General features: G+C 49.2%; 1 protein-coding gene across 2 annotated transcripts in view; it reads left to right on the plus strand.

The window, feature by feature from the left end:
* LOC115127149 (FHF complex subunit HOOK-interacting protein 1B-like) overlaps positions 1–16,993 on the plus strand; it is a 113,965-nt gene that overhangs the window by 45,225 nt on the left and 51,747 nt on the right. For both annotated transcript variants that reach the window (XM_065019555.1, XM_065019560.1), the window contains exons 5-6: positions 2,729–3,148; positions 10,143–10,373. In XM_065019555.1, the coding sequence (XP_064875627.1) occupies positions 2,729–3,148; positions 10,143–10,373 (651 nt within the window). The remainder of the gene's footprint in view (positions 1–2,728; positions 3,149–10,142; positions 10,374–16,993) is intronic.

Here is a 16,993-nt window from a genome sequence, read left to right on the forward strand (position 1 = left end):
TGATGGAGGAACATACTGTCTGTAGTCTACTGTACATGATGGAGGAACATATTGTCTGTCTGTAGTCTACTGTACATGATGGAGGAACATATTGTCTCTCTGTAGTCTACTGTACATGATGGAGGAACATATTGTCTGTAGTCTACTGTACATGATGGAGGAACATATTGTCTGTCTGTAGTCTACTGTACATGATGGAGGAACATATTGTCTGTCTGTAGTCTACTGTACATGATGGAGGAACATATTGTCTGTAGTCTACTGTACATGATGGAGGAACATATTGTCTGTAGTCTACTGTACATGATGGAGGAACATATTGTCTGTAGTCTACTGTACATGATGGAGGAACATATTGTCTGTAGTCTACTGTACATGATGGAGGAACATATTGTCTGTCTGTAGTCTACTGTACATGATGGAGGAACATATTGTCTGTCTGTAGTCTACTGTACATGATGGAGGAACATATTGTCTGTCTGTAGTCTACTGTACATGATGGAGGAACATATTGTCTGTCTGTAGTCTACTGTACATGATGGAGGAACATATTGTCTGTCTGTAGTCTACTGTACATGATGGAGGAACATATTGTCTCTGTCTGTAGTCTACTGTACATGATGGAGGAACATATTGTCTGTCTGTAGTCTACTGTACATGATGGAGGAACATATTGTCTGTAGTCTACTGTACATGATGGAGGAACATATTGTCTGTAGTCTACTGTACATGATGGAGGAACATATTGTCTGTAGTCTACTGTACATGATGGAGGAACATATTGTCTTTCTGTAGTCTACTGTACATGATGGAGGAACATATTGTCTGTCTGTAGTCTACTGTACATGATGGAGGAACATTTTGTCTGTCTGTAGTCTACTGTACATGATGGAGGAACATATTGTCTTTCTGTAGTCTACTGTACATGATGGAGGAACATATTGTCTTTCTGTAGTCTACTGTACATGATGGAGGAACATATTGTCTGTCTGTAGTCTACTGTACATGATGGAGGAACATATTGTCTGTAGTCTACTGTACATGATGGAGGAACATGTTGTTTTGACTGTAAGAAGCCATGGGTAGGAACATTTTGTCTGTAGTCTACTGTTCATGATGGAGGAACATATACCCCTGTAGATGGACCAGTAAACAAACAATTTGCCCGCCTCATTTTGGAGGAACATTTTGTTTTTTTTTTTTAAATAGTCTAGTGTACATGATGGAGGAACAAAGCGTTGTGTGGGATTGTTTCTGAAGTTAGAGCCGATTTGGAGAACCTCAAACCCAATTTGTAGAACTACTGTACATGATGGAGGAACAAATTAATTTAGTTTGTACATTTGGAGGAACATATTGTCTGTAGTCTTACTGTTACATGATGGAGTTGAAAATATTGTCTGTGTCTTTAATGATGGAGGAACATATTGTCTGTAGTCTACCAACACATGATGGAGAACATATTGTCTGTCTGTAGTCTACTGTACATGATGGACTGAACATGCTTGTTTTGACAAACCAGGAGCCAGATGGTTGTATTAATGGTAGGGAGGGTGGTATGCAGGGTGGGATGCAGGGTGGCATGCTGGGTCTGGGTGGGATGCTGGGTGGTATGCAGGGTGGGATTTTCAGGGTGGCATGCTGGGTCTGGGTGGGATGCTGGGTGCTTATCGTGGTGCAGGGTGGTACAAAGCTGGGTGGGATGCTGGGTGGGATGCTGGGTGGTATGCAGGGTGGGATGCAGGGTGGCATGCCCAATGCTGGAACTGGTGGTATGCAGGTTGGCATGCTGGGTGGGATGCTTAAGCAGTTTGGGATGCAGGGTGGCATGCTGGGTGGGATGCTGGGTGGGATGCTGGGTGGTATGCAGGGTGGCATGCAGGGTGGCAATGGGTCTGGGTGGGATGCTGGGTTATGACCAGGGTGGTATGCTGGGTCTGGGTGGTATGCAGGGTGGTATGCAGGGTGGCATGCTGGGTCTGGGTGGGATGCTGGGTGGTATGCTGGGTCTGGGTGGGATGCTGGGTGGGATGCAGGGTGGCATGCAGGGTGGCATGCTGGGTGGGATGCAGGGTGGTATGCTGGGTCTGGGTGGGATGCTGGGTGGTATGCAGGGTGGTATGCTGGGTCTGGGTGGTATGCAGGGTGGTATGCAGGGTGGCATGCTGGGTCTGGGTGGGATGCTGGGTGGTATGCTGCTTTATTAAATGTACCGGGGGGGAAAAATACAGACAGAGGTGTTTGATTACAATCGTGTTATCATTGAAAATGTTTAAATTTAAAAAATATTTTTTTTGCACATTTCAAAATGATTTCCTTTGCAATATCGTTTTTTTTGCTCCATACATTTGGTTTTACGTTTTGCTTTCAATATCATAATTTTTTGTTTTCAATACTAAGAATTTTGTTCTCGACTTCAGAAGTTTTGCTTGATCTTAATGGCACCAAAGTAACGCAATATGAGCTTCCTGCTAAGCAGCACATTCACTGAGTCAACAACAGACCCTCATGGTAACTCATTCTCACACTCTTGGGGTTTCACACACAACACTGTGGTTGTTGTCAATTATAATTTTGGGGGGTAAATTTCACTAAATGAACAATTCTCAGAAGTCGATTGGTTGATGCCCAATGCAGGTACCAGTTAGTAATGCATGTGACATCCAGCCAACCCCCAGGACACTGAGGATTAACCCCCCCACCCCCCATCTCTCTCCCTCCTCTACAGGTGTCCTGGGTGCTGGAGCAGCAGGATCCGTCAAGCTCTAGTGATGACCTCACCGCGGTGCGGAACCACACCGACCAGATGCTGTGCCTCCTGGCCGAGGAGCGACCGGGGGAGTGTGAGGGACCCCCCGGGGCGGTAACGTCCGGTAACGTCCCCCCTATTGGCCCCATCCTGGACCTGGTGGTGTCTGAGAACGTCCTGGAGCGTGTGGTGCAGTGGCACCTGAGGCGTGGCCTGGACCCCGACAGCCAGGGGGCGTTGCTCAAGCTGTTCGAGATGCTGATAGGCCAGTCTCAGCAGCCCTTGCTCCAACACAAGGCGGTGCTGCAACCTCTACTGGGTCTTCTGGGGGCCTGTGCTGAGCCCCAGCTGGGCTGCCCTCCCTCTCTGGAGAACAGCCTAGTGCTGCTGCTCAACCAGGTGGGAGGAACAGATTGGTTGATTGCTTTGAGTACAACTCAGGGGATAACACGTGAAAGCAATTCCACTTGTTTCCAACGTGGACCCTGATGGAATACACAGAAGGCAGACAAAAGAAAAACAGTGCAAAGCAAAATTAACATTGTGACTCAATGGAGGTGTGGATGGCATGAGATGGTTGGAGGTGTGGATGGCATGAGATGGTTGGAGGTGTGGATGGCATGAGATGGTTGGAGGTGTGGATGGCATGAGATGGTTGGAGGTGTGGATGGCATGAGATGGTTGGAGGTGTGGATGGCATGAGATGGTTGGAGGTGTGGATGGCATGAGATGGTTGGATGGCGTGGATGGCATGAGATGGTTGGATGGTTGGAGGTGTGGATGGCATGAGATGGTTGGAGGCGTGGATGGCATGAGATGGTTGGAGGCGTGGACGGCATGAGATGGTTGGAGGTGTGGATGGCATGAGATGGTTGGAGGTGTGGATGGCATGAGATGGTTGGAGGTGTGGATGGTTGGAGGTGTGGATGGCGTGAGATGGTTGGAGGTGTGGATGGCATGAGATGGTTGGAGGTGTGGATGGCGTGAGATGGTTGGAGGTGTGGATGGCATGAGATGGTTGGAGGTGTGGATGGCATGAGATGGTTGGAGGTGTGGATGGCATGAGATGGTTGGAGGTGTGGATGGCATGAGATGGTTGGAGGTGTGGATGGCATGAGATGGTTGGAGGTGTGGATGGCATGAGATGGTTGGAGGTGTGGATGGCATGAGATGGTTGGAGGTGGTGGATGGCATGAGATGGTTGGAGGTGTGGTTGGATGGCATGAGATGGTTGGAGGGTGGATGGCATGAGATGGTTGGAGGTGTGGATGGCATGAGATGGTTGGAGGCGTGGTTGGAGGTGAGATGGTTGGAGATGGGATGGCATGAGAGGTGTGGATGACATGAGATGGTTGGAGGCGTGGATGGCATGAGATGGTTGGAGGTGTGGATGGCATGAGATGGTTGGAGGTGTGGATGGTTGGAGGTGTGGATGGTTGGAGGTGTGGATGGTTGGAGGTGGATGGCGTGAGATGGTTGGAGGTGTGGATGGCATGAGATGGTTGGAGGTGTGGATGGCATGAGATGGTTGGAGGTGTGGATGACATGAGATGGTTGGAGGTGTGGATGGCATGAGATGGTTGGAGGTGTGGATGGCATGAGATGGTTGGAGGTGTGGATGACATGAGATGGTTGGGGGTGTGGATGGCATGAGATGGTTGGGGGTGTGGATGACATGAGATGGTTGGAGGTGTGGATGGCATGAGATGGTTGGAGGCATGAGATGGTTGGAGGTGTGGATGGCATGAGATGGTTGGTGTGGATGGTTGGAGGTGTGGATGGTTGGAGGTGTGGATGGCATGAGATGGTTGGAGGTGTGGATGGCATGAGATGGTTGGAGGTGTGGATGGCATGAGATGGTTGGAGGTGTGGATGGCATGAGATGGTTGGAGGTGTGGATGACATGAGATGGTTGGAGGTGTGGATGGCATGAGATGGTTGGAGGTGTGGATGGTTGGAGGTGTGGATGGCATGAGATGGTTGGAGGTGTGGATGGCATGAGATGGTTGGAGGTGTGGATGGCGTGAGATGGTTGGAGGTGTGGATGACGTGAGATGGTTGGAGGCGTGGGCGGCGTGAGATGGTTGGAGGCGTGGATGGTTGGAGGTGTGGATGGCATGAGATGGTTGGAGGTGTGGATGGCATGAGATGGTTGGAGGTGTGGATGACGTGAGATGGTTGGAGGTGTGGATGGCGTGAGATGGTTGGAGGCGTGGATGGCATGAGATGGTTGGAGGTGTGGATGGCGTGAGATGGTTGGAGGTGTGGATGGTTGGAGGTGTGGATGGTTGGAGGTGTGGATGACATGAGATGGTTGGAGGTGTGGATGGTTGGAGGTGTGGATGACATGAGATGGTTGGAGGTGTGGATTGCATGAAATGGTTGGAGGTGTGGATGGTTGGAGGTGTGGATGACATGAGATGGTTGGAGGCGTGGATGGCATGAGATGGTTGGAGGTGTGGATGGCATGAGATGGTTGGATGGCATGAGATGGAGGCATGAGATGGTTGGAGGTGTGGATGTGGATGGCATGAGATGGTTGGAGGTGTGGATGGTTGGAGGTGTGGCATGAGATGGTTGGAGGTGTGGATGGCATGAGATGGTTGGAGGTGTGGATGCATGAGATGGTTGGAGATGTTGGAGGTGTGGATGACATGAGATGGTTGGAGGTGTGGATGGCATGAGATGGTTGGAGGTGTGGATGGCATGAGATGGTTGGAGGTGTGGGTGGCATGAGATGGTTGGAGGTGTGGATGGCATGAGATGGTTGGAGGTGTGGATGGCATGAGATGGTTGGAGGTGTGGGTGGCATGAGATGGTTGGAGGTGTGGATGGCATGAGATGGTTGGATGGCATGAGATGGTTGGAGGTGTGGATGGCATGAGATGGTTGGAGGTGGATGACATGAGATGGTTGGAGGTGTGGATGACATGAGATGGTTGGAGGTGTGGATGGTTGAGATGGGTGGATGGCATGAGATGGTTGGAGGTGTGGATGGTTGGAGGTGTGGATGGCATGAGATGGTTGGAGGTGTGGATGGCATGAGATGGTTGGAGGTGTGGATGGCATGAGATGGTTGGAGGTGTGGATGACATGAGATGGTTGGAGGTGTGGATGACATGAGATGGTTGGAGGTGGTGGAGGTGTGGATGGCATGAGATGGTTGGAGGTGTGGATGGCATGAGATGGTTGGAGGTGGATGACATGGATGGCATGAGATGGTTGGAGGTGTGGATGGTTGGAGGTGTGGATGACATGAGATGGTTGGAGGCGTGGATGGCATGAGATGGTTGGAGGTGTGGATGGCATGAGATGGTTGGATGTGTGGATGGCATGAGATGGTTGGAGGCATGAGATGGTTGGAGGTGTGGATGGCATGAGATGGTTGGAGGTGTGGATGGCATGAGATGGTTGGAGGTGTGGATGGCATGAGATGGTTGGAGGCATGAGATTGTTGGAGGTGTGGATGACATGAGATGGTTGGAGGTGTGGATGGCATGAGATGGTTGGAGGTGTGGATGGCATGAGATGGTTGGAGGTGTGGATGGCATGAGATGGTTGGAGGTGTGGATGGCATGAGATGGTTGGAGGTGTGGGATGGCATGAGATGGTTGGAGGTGTGGATGGCATGAGATGGTTGGAGGTGGGATGGCATGAGATGGTTGGAGGCGTGGATGGCATGAGATGGTTGGAGGTGTGGATGACATGAGATGGTTGGAGGTGTGGATGACATGAGATGGTTGGAGGTGTGGATGGTTGGAGGGGTGGATGGCATGAGATGGTTGGAGGTGTGAGATGGTTGGAGGTGTGGATGGCATGAGATGGTTGGAGGTGTGGGTGGCATGAGATGGTTGGAGAGGCATGAGATGGTTGGAGGTGTGGATGGCATGAGATGGTTGGAGGTGTGGATGACATGAGATGGTTGGAGGTGTGGATGACATGAGATGGTTGGAGGTGGATGGATGGCATGGTTGGAGATGGTTGGAGGCATGATGGTTGGAGGTGTGGATGGCATGAGATGGGAGGTGTGGATGGCATGAGATGGTTGGAGGTGTGGATGGCATGAGATGGTTGGAGGTGTGGATGGCATGAGATGGTTGGAGGACATGAGATGGTTGGATGGGATGACATGAGATGGTTGGAGGTGTGGATGGCATGAGATGGTTGGAGGTGTGGATGGCATGAGATGGTTGGAGGTGTGGATGGCATGAGATGGTTGGATGGTGGCATGAGATGGTTGGAGGTGGATGGCATGAGATGGTTGGAGGTGTGGATGGCATGAGATGGTTGGAGGCGTGGTTGGATGGCATGAGATGGTTGGAGGTGTGGATGGCATGAGATGGTTGGTGTGGATGGTTGGATGAGATGGTTGGAGGTGTGGATGGCATGAGGTTGGAGGTGTGGATGGCATGAGATGGTTGGAGGTGTGGATGGCATGAGATGGTTGGAGGTGGATGGCATGAGATGGTTGGAGGTGGATGGATGGATGGTGGAGGTGTGGATGGTTGGAGGTGTGGATGGCATGAGATGGTTGGAGGTGTGGATGGCATGAGATGGTTGGAGGTGTGGATGGCGTGAGATGGTTGGAGGTGTGGATGACATGAGATGGTTGGAGGTGTGGATGGCATGAGATGGTTGGAGGTGTGGATGGCATGAGATGGTTGGAGGTGTGGATGGCATGAGATGGTTGGAGGTGTGGATGGCATGAGATGGTTGGGGGTGTGGATGACATGAGATGGGAGGTTGGATGGCATGAGATGGTTGGGGGTGTGGATGACATGAGATGGTTGGAGGTGTGGATGGCATGAGATGGTTGGAGGCATGAGATGGTTGGAGGTGTGGATGGCATGAGATGGTTGGTGTGGATGGTTGGAGGTGTGGATGGTTGGAGGTGTGGATGGCATGAGATGGTTGGAGGTGTGGATGGCATGAGATGGTTGGAGGTGTGGATGGCATGAGATGGTTGGAGGTGTGGATGACATGAGATGGTTGGAGAGGTGGTTGGAGGTGCGGATGGCATGAGATGGTTGGAGGTGCGGATGGCATGAGATGGTTGGAGGTGTGGATGGTTGGAGGTGTGGATGGCATGAGATGGTTGGAGGTGTGGATGGCATGAGATGGTTGGAGGTGTGGATGGCATGAGATGGTTGGAGGTGTGGATGACGTGAGATGGTTGGAGGCGTGGGCGGCGTGAGATGGTTGGAGGCGTGGATGGTTGGAGGTGTGGATGGCATGAGATGGTTGGAGGTGTGGATGGCATGAGATGGTTGGAGGATGGTTGGATGACATGAGATGGTTGGAGGTGTGGATGGCATGAGATGGTTGGAGGTGTGGATGAGATGGTTGGAGGTGTGGATGAGATGGTTGGAGGTGTGGATGGCATGAGATGGTTGGAGGTGTGGATGGCATGAGATGGTTGGAGGTGTGGATGGTTGGAGGTGTGGATGACATGAGATGGTTGGAGGTGTGGATGGCATGAGATGGTTGGAGGTGTGGATGGTTGGAGGTGTGGATGACATGAGATGGTTGGAGGTGTGGATGGCATGAGATGGTTGGAGGTGTGGATGGTTGGAGGTGTGGATGACATGAGATGGTTGGAGGTGTGGATGGCATGAGATGGTTGGAGGCGTGGATGTCATGAGATGGTTGGATGTGTGGATGGCATGAGATGGTTGGAGGCATGAGATGGTTGGAGGTGTGGATGGCATGAGATGGTTGGAGGTGTGGATGGCATGAGATGGTTGGAGGTGTGGATGGCATGAGATGGTTGGAGGCATGAGATTGTTGGAGGTGTGGATGACATGAGATGGTTGGAGGTGTGGATGGTTGGAGGTGTGGATGGCATGAGATGGTTGGAGGTGTGGATGGCATGAGATGGTTGGAGGTGTGGGTGGCATGAGATGGTTGGAGGTGTGGATGGCATGAGATGGTTGGAGGTGTGGATGGCATGAGATGGTTGGAGGTGTGGGTGGCATGAGATGGTTGGAGGCGTGGATGGCATGAGATGGTTGGAGGCGTGGATGGCATGAGATGGTTGGAGGTGTGGATGACATGAGATGGTTGGAGGTGTGGATGACATGAGATGGTTGGAGGTGTGGATGGTTGGAGGGGTGGATGGCATGAGATGGTTGGAGGTGTGGATGGTTGGAGGTGTGGATGGCATGAGATGGTTGGAGGTGTGGATGGCATGAGATGGTTGGAGGTGTGGATGGCATGAGATGGTTGGAGGTGTGGATGACATGAGATGGTTGGAGGTGTGGATGACATGAGATGGTTGGAGGTGTGGATGACATGAGATGGTTGGAGGTGTGGATGACATGAGATGGTTGGAGGTGTGGATGGCATGAGATGGTTGGAGGTGTGGATGGTTGGAGGTGTGGATGACATGAGATGGTTGGAGGTGTGGATGGCATGAGATGGTTGGAGGTGTGGATGGCATGAGATGGTTGGATGTGTGGATGGCATGAGATGGTTGGAGGCATGAGATGGTTGGAGGTGTGGATGACATGAGATGGTTGTAGGTGTGGATGGCATGAGATGGTTGGAGGTGTGGATGGCATGAGATGGTTGGAGGCATGAGATGGTTGGAGGTGTGGATGACATGAGATGGTTGGAGGTGTGGATGGCATGAGATGGTTGGAGGTGTGGATGGCATGAGATGGTTGGAGGTGTGGGTGGCATGAGATGGTTGGAGGTGTGGATGGCATGAGATGGTTGGAGGTGTGGATGGCATGAGATGGTTGGAGGTGTGGGTGGCATGAGATGGTTGGAGGCATGAGATTGTTGGAGGTGTGGATGACATGAGATGGTTGGAGGTGTGGATGGTTGGAGGGGTGGATTGCATGAGATGGTTGGAGGTGTGGATGGCATGAGATGGTTGGAGGTGTGGGTGGCATGAGATGGTTGGAGGCGTGGATGGCATGAGATGGTTGGAGGTGTGGATGACATGAGATGGTTGGAGGTGTGGATGACATGAGATGGTTGGAGGTGTGGATGGTTGGATGGGTGGATGGCATGAGATGGTTGGAGGTGTGGATGGCATGAGATGGTTGGAGGTGTTGATGGTTGGAGGTGTGGATGGCATGAGATGGTTGGAGGTGTGGATGGCATGAGATGGTTGGAGGTGTGGATGGCATGAGATGGTTGGAGGCGTGGGTGGCATGAGATGGTTGGAGGCGTGGGTGGCATGAGATGGTTGGAGGCGTGGGTGGCATGAGATGGATGGAGGCGTGGGTGGCATTTGGAGGCGTGGGTGGCATGAGATGGTTGGAGGGGTGGATGGCTACGGTTGAGCTGTTAAACCTTTTGTAATTCATACCTTTTGTAGTTCATTGTGTCATGGCGTTTTATGTTTCATGAAATGAACAAGATATTGTGATCTCAACATCACCAGATCTGTGTGTCGATGGCGCGTGCTCCTGCTGTGTTGGAGCTGTTGTTCAGGTCTGCCCCTGCCCAACACGGTCCTACCAACCTGCTCATCTTCTCCCTGCTGGTTCCCTTCATCCACCGTGACGGGGCCATCGGACAGCAGGCCCGCGACGCCCTCCTCCTCGTCATGGCAACCTCGGCCAGCAACCAGGGCGTGGCGCGCTACATTGCAGAGAACTCCTACTTCTGCCCGGTGAGGGATGTTTTTAATGTATTTATATTCAACTTTTGTTTAGGCAGTTGTCCCATTGAGACAAAGGTCTCTTTTTTTCAAGGGAGCCCTGCATTACAACAGCAGAAAGCAATTAATTACATGTGAAAAGTTTAGACACAAACTGAACTAATGGGGTAAGGGTGTTATGGGACATGGCTCTTTCTGTTCACGATCTATCGGTGAACATATCGGAATCGGACGATATTAGCTAAAAATGCGACGTCTGTCTAGTTTTAACGGCGATGTGAAAAACCGATGTCAAAGTTGACGTGCAAACCTATATAAAGTAGGTACCTGACGTAATGAAGCCACGTCAAATTGTGCGCCACACCCGCAACACAGCATTCCTAACCTAGCCCACAATGTCTGCTGTGGGGATTGAGCAGTCAACAAGTCGAGCAGTCATTTGAAAGAGTAAGAACATTTCAGCGAGACAACTCAAAAGGCGAAATCCACTAAAGCCAAGATAATGGAATTCATTGCCCTTGACCAATCAACCGTTCTCTGTCGTGGGTGATGTTGGCTTTCGCCGACTGGTTGATCACCGGTACACACTACCAAGTGTGCTGTTTTTCCAGATGTTGCCCTACCGGAGTTACACAGTAGTACTGCTATTAGCTTCAAGAAATACATACTACGGAACACTGTTTGTGTCTTTGCGTGTCAAAAAGAAAATACAGTAGCACTGTCAAAGCTGTACAAAAAAAAACTCTGCAAACACCACTACACTAACAAAGTGCTACATGTTTAAACCCATGATTCACTATTGCCTCCACTAAGTTTATCTCTGTGGGTTTGTGGACTGCTTGTATTTCACTAAGGATCTGGAACGACGTTATGTTTCCCCTCTGACAGACACATGCTGATCCCCCCGATGATGATGATGATGATGATGATGATGATGGTGTGTCTAGTGTTGTCACGAAACAAGAATTTAGACTTTGAAACCAATACCAGGTTTAGTATCACAATACTAGATACCATGACCAAAAAAATAAAGCAGGGATGATTTTTTTTTTTTGTAGGACTGAGAAGGTTAGTTCTGGTGACTTTTTTATTTTTTTTTTAAGGATATTATTTTTAAAGGGACCACACAGACATTTAGGAGCACAATGAAAGTTTGAGTTGTTTCAATGATGATGATAAAGGACTAAAAGACCACGAATAAAATATCTTTGGAGTGTTCCATGCTCAATCAAGCACAATGTACCCTCAAATATTTGAGTCAAAAAAAATTCAGCTGTCCCTTGAAAGGGCGGATGGGTAACTGGGCACTCACGTGGGTGTCTGGGGGGTTTAAGAGAACTCTTTGCTAGCAGTTACATGCAATTTCAAAACGCAACCTAGTGTGTGTGATGTTTAAAATGTAGTTAGCCATCAAACACTAGGACAAAGTCACTCTTCAGTAGACTTCTGGGTTCATTTGACCAACTTCTGTGCCTGTGTGCTTCTGGAAATGAGTCTTTCAGCACTTCACTCACAGTGCACCACTCCCCGGGCACTAATGTAGAGGAAAGAGATGAGTAGGGATGGTGCCAGGTTTCCTCCAGACGTGACGCTTGGCAATCAGGCCAAAGAGTTCTATCTTGGTTTCATCAGACCAGATAATCTTGTTTCTCATGGTCTGAGAGTCCTTTTAAGTGCCTTTTGGCCAACTGCAAGTGGGCTGTCGTGCCTTTTAATGAGGAGTGGGTTCTGTCTGGCCACTCTACCATAAAGGCCTGATTTGGTGGAGTGCTGCAGAGATGGTTGTCCTTCTGAAAGGCTCTCCCATCTCCACAGAGGAACTGTCAGAGTAACCATTGGGTTCTTCATGACCAAGGCTCTCCTCCCCCCAATTGCTGTGTTTGGACAGGCGGCCAGGTCTAGGAAGAGTCTTGGTGGTTCCAAACTTCTACCATTTTAAGAATGATGGAGGCCACTGTGTTCTTGGGGGGCATTCAATGCTGCAGAATTGCCTCAATGGCATACTTATTTACATTTGAGTAATTTTAGTAGACGATCTTATCCAGAGTGACTTACTGTAGTGAGTGGATACATTTTTTTGTACTGGTCCCCCGTGGGAATCGAACTGAGCCACACGGGATTATTATTATTATTATTATTATTATATTGTCTATACTAGTCAAGAGTAGCCTAATCCATGTGATAGCATCACAGACATGTTTTTTGTACCATTCTGCCTGCCGTAGTGAAAATGCCTGGAACAGGTGATTATTATTATTATTATTTTTTACAGATGAAGGATCTTCCTTTTAGAATTTGTGCCAGTTTGCTACAGCAGCAAATTGAAATGTGAATTATTATGTGGATTTATAGACTGGTTGGTTGTTTAGCAACAAAACTGGCGCGTGTGCAAACTATGTTGCAAAACAGGCAGGATTTTGCTTAGACCATTGACAACATGTAAAAATTTTTTATTGAAACCAGTATCACGATACCAGAATTTTGTCTTTGTACCAATACCAGGTTTAGTGTCACGACACTCGATACCATCACGATACTTGATACCATCACGATACTTGATACCAAAACGATACTTGATACCAAAACGATACTCGATACCAAAACGATACTCGATACCAAAACGATACTCGATACCAAAACGATACTCGATACCAAAACGATACTTGATACCAAAACGATACTTGATACCAAAACGATACTTGATACCAAAACGATACTTGATACCAAAACGATACTTGATACCAAAACGACACCACGACAAGAAATAAGGCCTATTATGCCAGTCACAGAATGGCACTCGGTCTTATCATTTCACTTTAAATGTTAGATTTTTGAACTGATTCATTTAATGAATCAATTATAACGTCATACAATTAATTTTACTTCGTTTTTTTCCCCATTCTAACTACATAACATAATGGAAAAGAACAAATTCTTATTTTCAATGACGGCCTAGGAACAGTGGGTTAACTGCCTGTTCAGGGGCAGAACGACAGATTTGTACCTTGTCAGCTTGGGGGTTTGAACTTGCAACTTTTCAGTTACTAGTCCAACGCTCTAACCACTAGGCTACCCTGCCGCCCCAGTGTGTTGTGTTTTGTAGTGTTCTAGCCTGTACTGAACATTGTTTTGCGAACGGTAATGAACCGTTTCAACATCTCTACATGCCATGTTGCATTATTCAGTGGTTCCTCGTGACAGGCTAGAGCTAGCACTGAGTGAGTGGAGCAGGCACCGTGCTCTCTCTCTCTCGCGCGCCCGTAAGGGGACATCGGCTGTGCTGATACAGATTTGCTCCTCTCTCAATCAGTAGACAACGTGAGACAGAAGCACTTTTTAAAGTAACTAAAAGTCTAGTACCGAAACGGTTTCCCATGTTCTAGTATCGAAAAAGTACCGAAGTTTGGGTTTACCGTGCAACGTTACTCATGAGTGCAAGCGATTTTGGGTTTAAATTTGAAGTTCTGTTGGACGTTTACAATATAGGTACACTTCACTTCCTGGAAAAATGGTTTATGTAATTACTCCAATTAATAGAGAAGGGAGGTCACTTTGCATTGGGACTTTTGATGCCTATTCACTTGTATAGCTTACTGGTGATTACGTTTGTTCAGCTTACTGTGTAATGACTGGTTAGGGTTGGCTGTGTAATGACTGGTTTGGGTTGGCTGTGTAATGACTGGTTAGGGTTGGCTCTGTAATGACTGGTTAGGGTTGGCTCTGTAATGACTGGTTAGGGTTGGCTGTGTAATGACTGGTTAGGGTTGGCTCTGTAATGACTGGTTAGGGTTGGCTGTGTAATGACTGGTTAGGGTTGGCTGTGTAATGACTGGTTAGGGTTGGCTGTGTAATGACTGGTTAGGGTTGGCTCTAATGACTGGTTAGGGTTGGCTCTAATGACTGGTTAGGGTTGGCTCTAATGACTGGTTAGGGTTGGCTGTGTAATGACTGGTTAGGGTTGGCTGTGTAATGACTGGTTAGGGTTGGCTGTGTAATGACTGGTTTGGGTTGGCTGTGTAATGACTGGTTAGGGTTGGCTCTGTAATGACTGGTTAGGGTTGGCTGTGTAACGACTGGTTAGAGTTGGCTCTAATGACTGGTTAGGGTTGGCTGTGTAATGACTGGTTAGGGTTGGCTCTAATGACTGGTTAGGGTTGGCTGTGTAATGACTGGTTAGGGTTGACTCTAATGACGTATTTAACTAGGCAAGGTAATTAAGAACAAATTCTTATTTACAATGACGGCCTACACCTCTGACTCTGGAGAAGTTTCCTCTCTGTTACTGAAAGACAACACTGGAGACCTCTGACTCTGTTTCTGAAAGACTGGAGACCTCTGACTCTGGAGAGTTTCTCTCTGTTACTGAAAGACAACACTGGAGACCTCTGACTCTGAGACAACACTTCCTCTCTGTTTTCTGAAAAGACAACACTGGAGACCTCTGACTCTGGAGAAGTTTCCTCTCTGTTACTGAAAGACAACACTGGAGACCTCTGACTCTGGAGAAGTTTCCTCTCTGTTACTGAAAGACAACACTGGAGACCTCTGACTCTGGAGAAGTGTCCTCTCTGTTACTGAAAGACAACACTGGAGACCTCTGACTCTGGAGAAGTTTCCTCTCTGTTACTGAAAGACAACAGCAGTGGTAGCTAGCGACAGGCCAGTCTCCTGCTGCAGTGGTAGCTAGCGACAGGCCAGTCCCTGTTGCAGTGGTAGCTAGCGACAGGCCAGTCTCCTGCTGCAGTGGCAGCTAGCGACAGGCCAGTCTCCTGCTGCAGTGGTAGCTAGTCACAGGCCAGTCTCCTGCTGCAGTGGTAGCTAGCGACAGGCCAGTCTCCTGCTGCAGTGGTAGCTAGCGACAGGCCAGTCTCCTGCTGCAGTGGCAGCTAGCAACAGGCCAGTCTCCTGCTGCAGTGGTAGCTAGCAACAGGCCAGTCTCCTGCTGCAGTGGTAGCTAGCGACAGGCCAGTCTCCTGCTGCAGTGGTAGCTAGCGACAGGCCAGTCTCCTGCTGCAGTGGTAGCTAGCGACAGGCCAGTCTCCTGCTGCAGTGGTAGCTAGCGACAGGCCAGTCTCCTGCTGCAGTGGCAGCTAGCTCTCCTGCTGCAGTGGTAGCTAACGACAGGCCAGTCTCCTGCTGCAGTGGTAGCTAGCGACAGGCCAGTCTCCTGCTGCAGTGGTAGCTAGCGACAGGCCAGTCTCCTGTTGCAGTGGTAGCTAGCGACAGGCCAGTCTCCTGTTGCAGTGGTAGCTAGCGACAGGCCAGTCTCCTGCTGCAGTGGTAGCTAGCGACAGGCCAGTCTCCTGCTGCAGTGGCAGCTCCTGTTGCAGCGACAGGCCAGTCTCCTGCTGCAGTGGCAGCTAGCGACAGGCCAGTCTCCTGCTGCAGTGGTAGCTAGCGACAGGCCAGTCTCCTGCTGCAGTGGTAGCTAGCGACAGGCCAGTCTCCTGCTGCAGTGGCAGCTAGCGACAGGCCAGTCTCCTGCAGTGGCAGCTAGCGACAGGCCAGTCTCCTGCTGCAGTGGTAGCTAGCGACAGGCCAGTCTCCTGCTGCAGTGGTAGCTAGCGACAGGCCAGTCTCCTGCTGCAGTGGTAGCTAGCGACAGGCCAGTCTCCTGCTGCAGTGGTAGCTAGCGACAGGCCAGTCTCCTGCTGCAGTGGTAGCTAGCGACAGGCCAGTCTCCTGCTGCAGTGGTAGCTAGCGACAGGCCAGTCTCCTGCTGCAGTGGTAGCTAGTGACAGGCCAGTCTCCTGCTGCAGTGGTAGCCAGCGACAGGCCAGTCTCCTCTTCATTGTAATCAGCCCTCTGATTACAATGAAGAGCAAGACGTACCACTCTGTTCTGGACCAGCTGCAGCTTAACTAGGTCTTTCCTTGAAGCACTTGACCACACGACTGGACAATAATCAAGATTAGGCAAAACTAGAGCCTGCAGGACTTGCTTTGGGGAGTGTGGTGTCAAAAGAGCAGAGCATCTCTTTATTACGGCCAGACCTCTCCCCATCTTTACAACCATTGAATCTATATGTTTTGACCATGACAGTTTACAATCTAAGGTAACGACAAGTAATTTAGTCTCCTCAACTTGTTCAACAGCCACACCATTCATTACCAGATTCAGCTGAGGTCTCAAACTTAGGTAATGATTTGTACCAAATACAATGCTCTTAGTTTTAGAGATGTTCAGGACCAGTTTATTACTGGCCACCCATTCCAAAACAGACTGCAACTCTTTAAGGGTTTCAGTGACTTCATTAGCTGTGGTTGCTGATGCATATATAGTTGAATCATAAGCATACATGGACACACATGCTTTGTTCAATGCCAGTGGCAGGTCATTGGTAAAAATAGAAAAGAGTAGAGGGCCTAGAGAGCTGACCTGCGGTACACCACATTTGACATGTTTGGCATTAGAGACGCTTCCATTAAAGAAAACCCTTTGAGTTCTATTTGATAGATAGCTCTGAATCCACCATATGGCTGGAGGTTGAAAAGCCATAACACATGCGTTTTGTGTGTATGTATACAAAATAACTTTTCTTTTTTTAATAACTTGGAGGGGCAAATGTAATATTTTTGCTCCAAAAACTTTTTTTGCTGCCAGTTGCTATAAAGAAATGCTGTCGACAGGAC

This window comes from Oncorhynchus nerka, linkage group LG1, assembly GCF_034236695.1.
Source record: "Oncorhynchus nerka isolate Pitt River linkage group LG1, Oner_Uvic_2.0, whole genome shotgun sequence".
Classification (NCBI taxonomy): Eukaryota; Metazoa; Chordata; class Actinopteri; order Salmoniformes; family Salmonidae; genus Oncorhynchus; species Oncorhynchus nerka.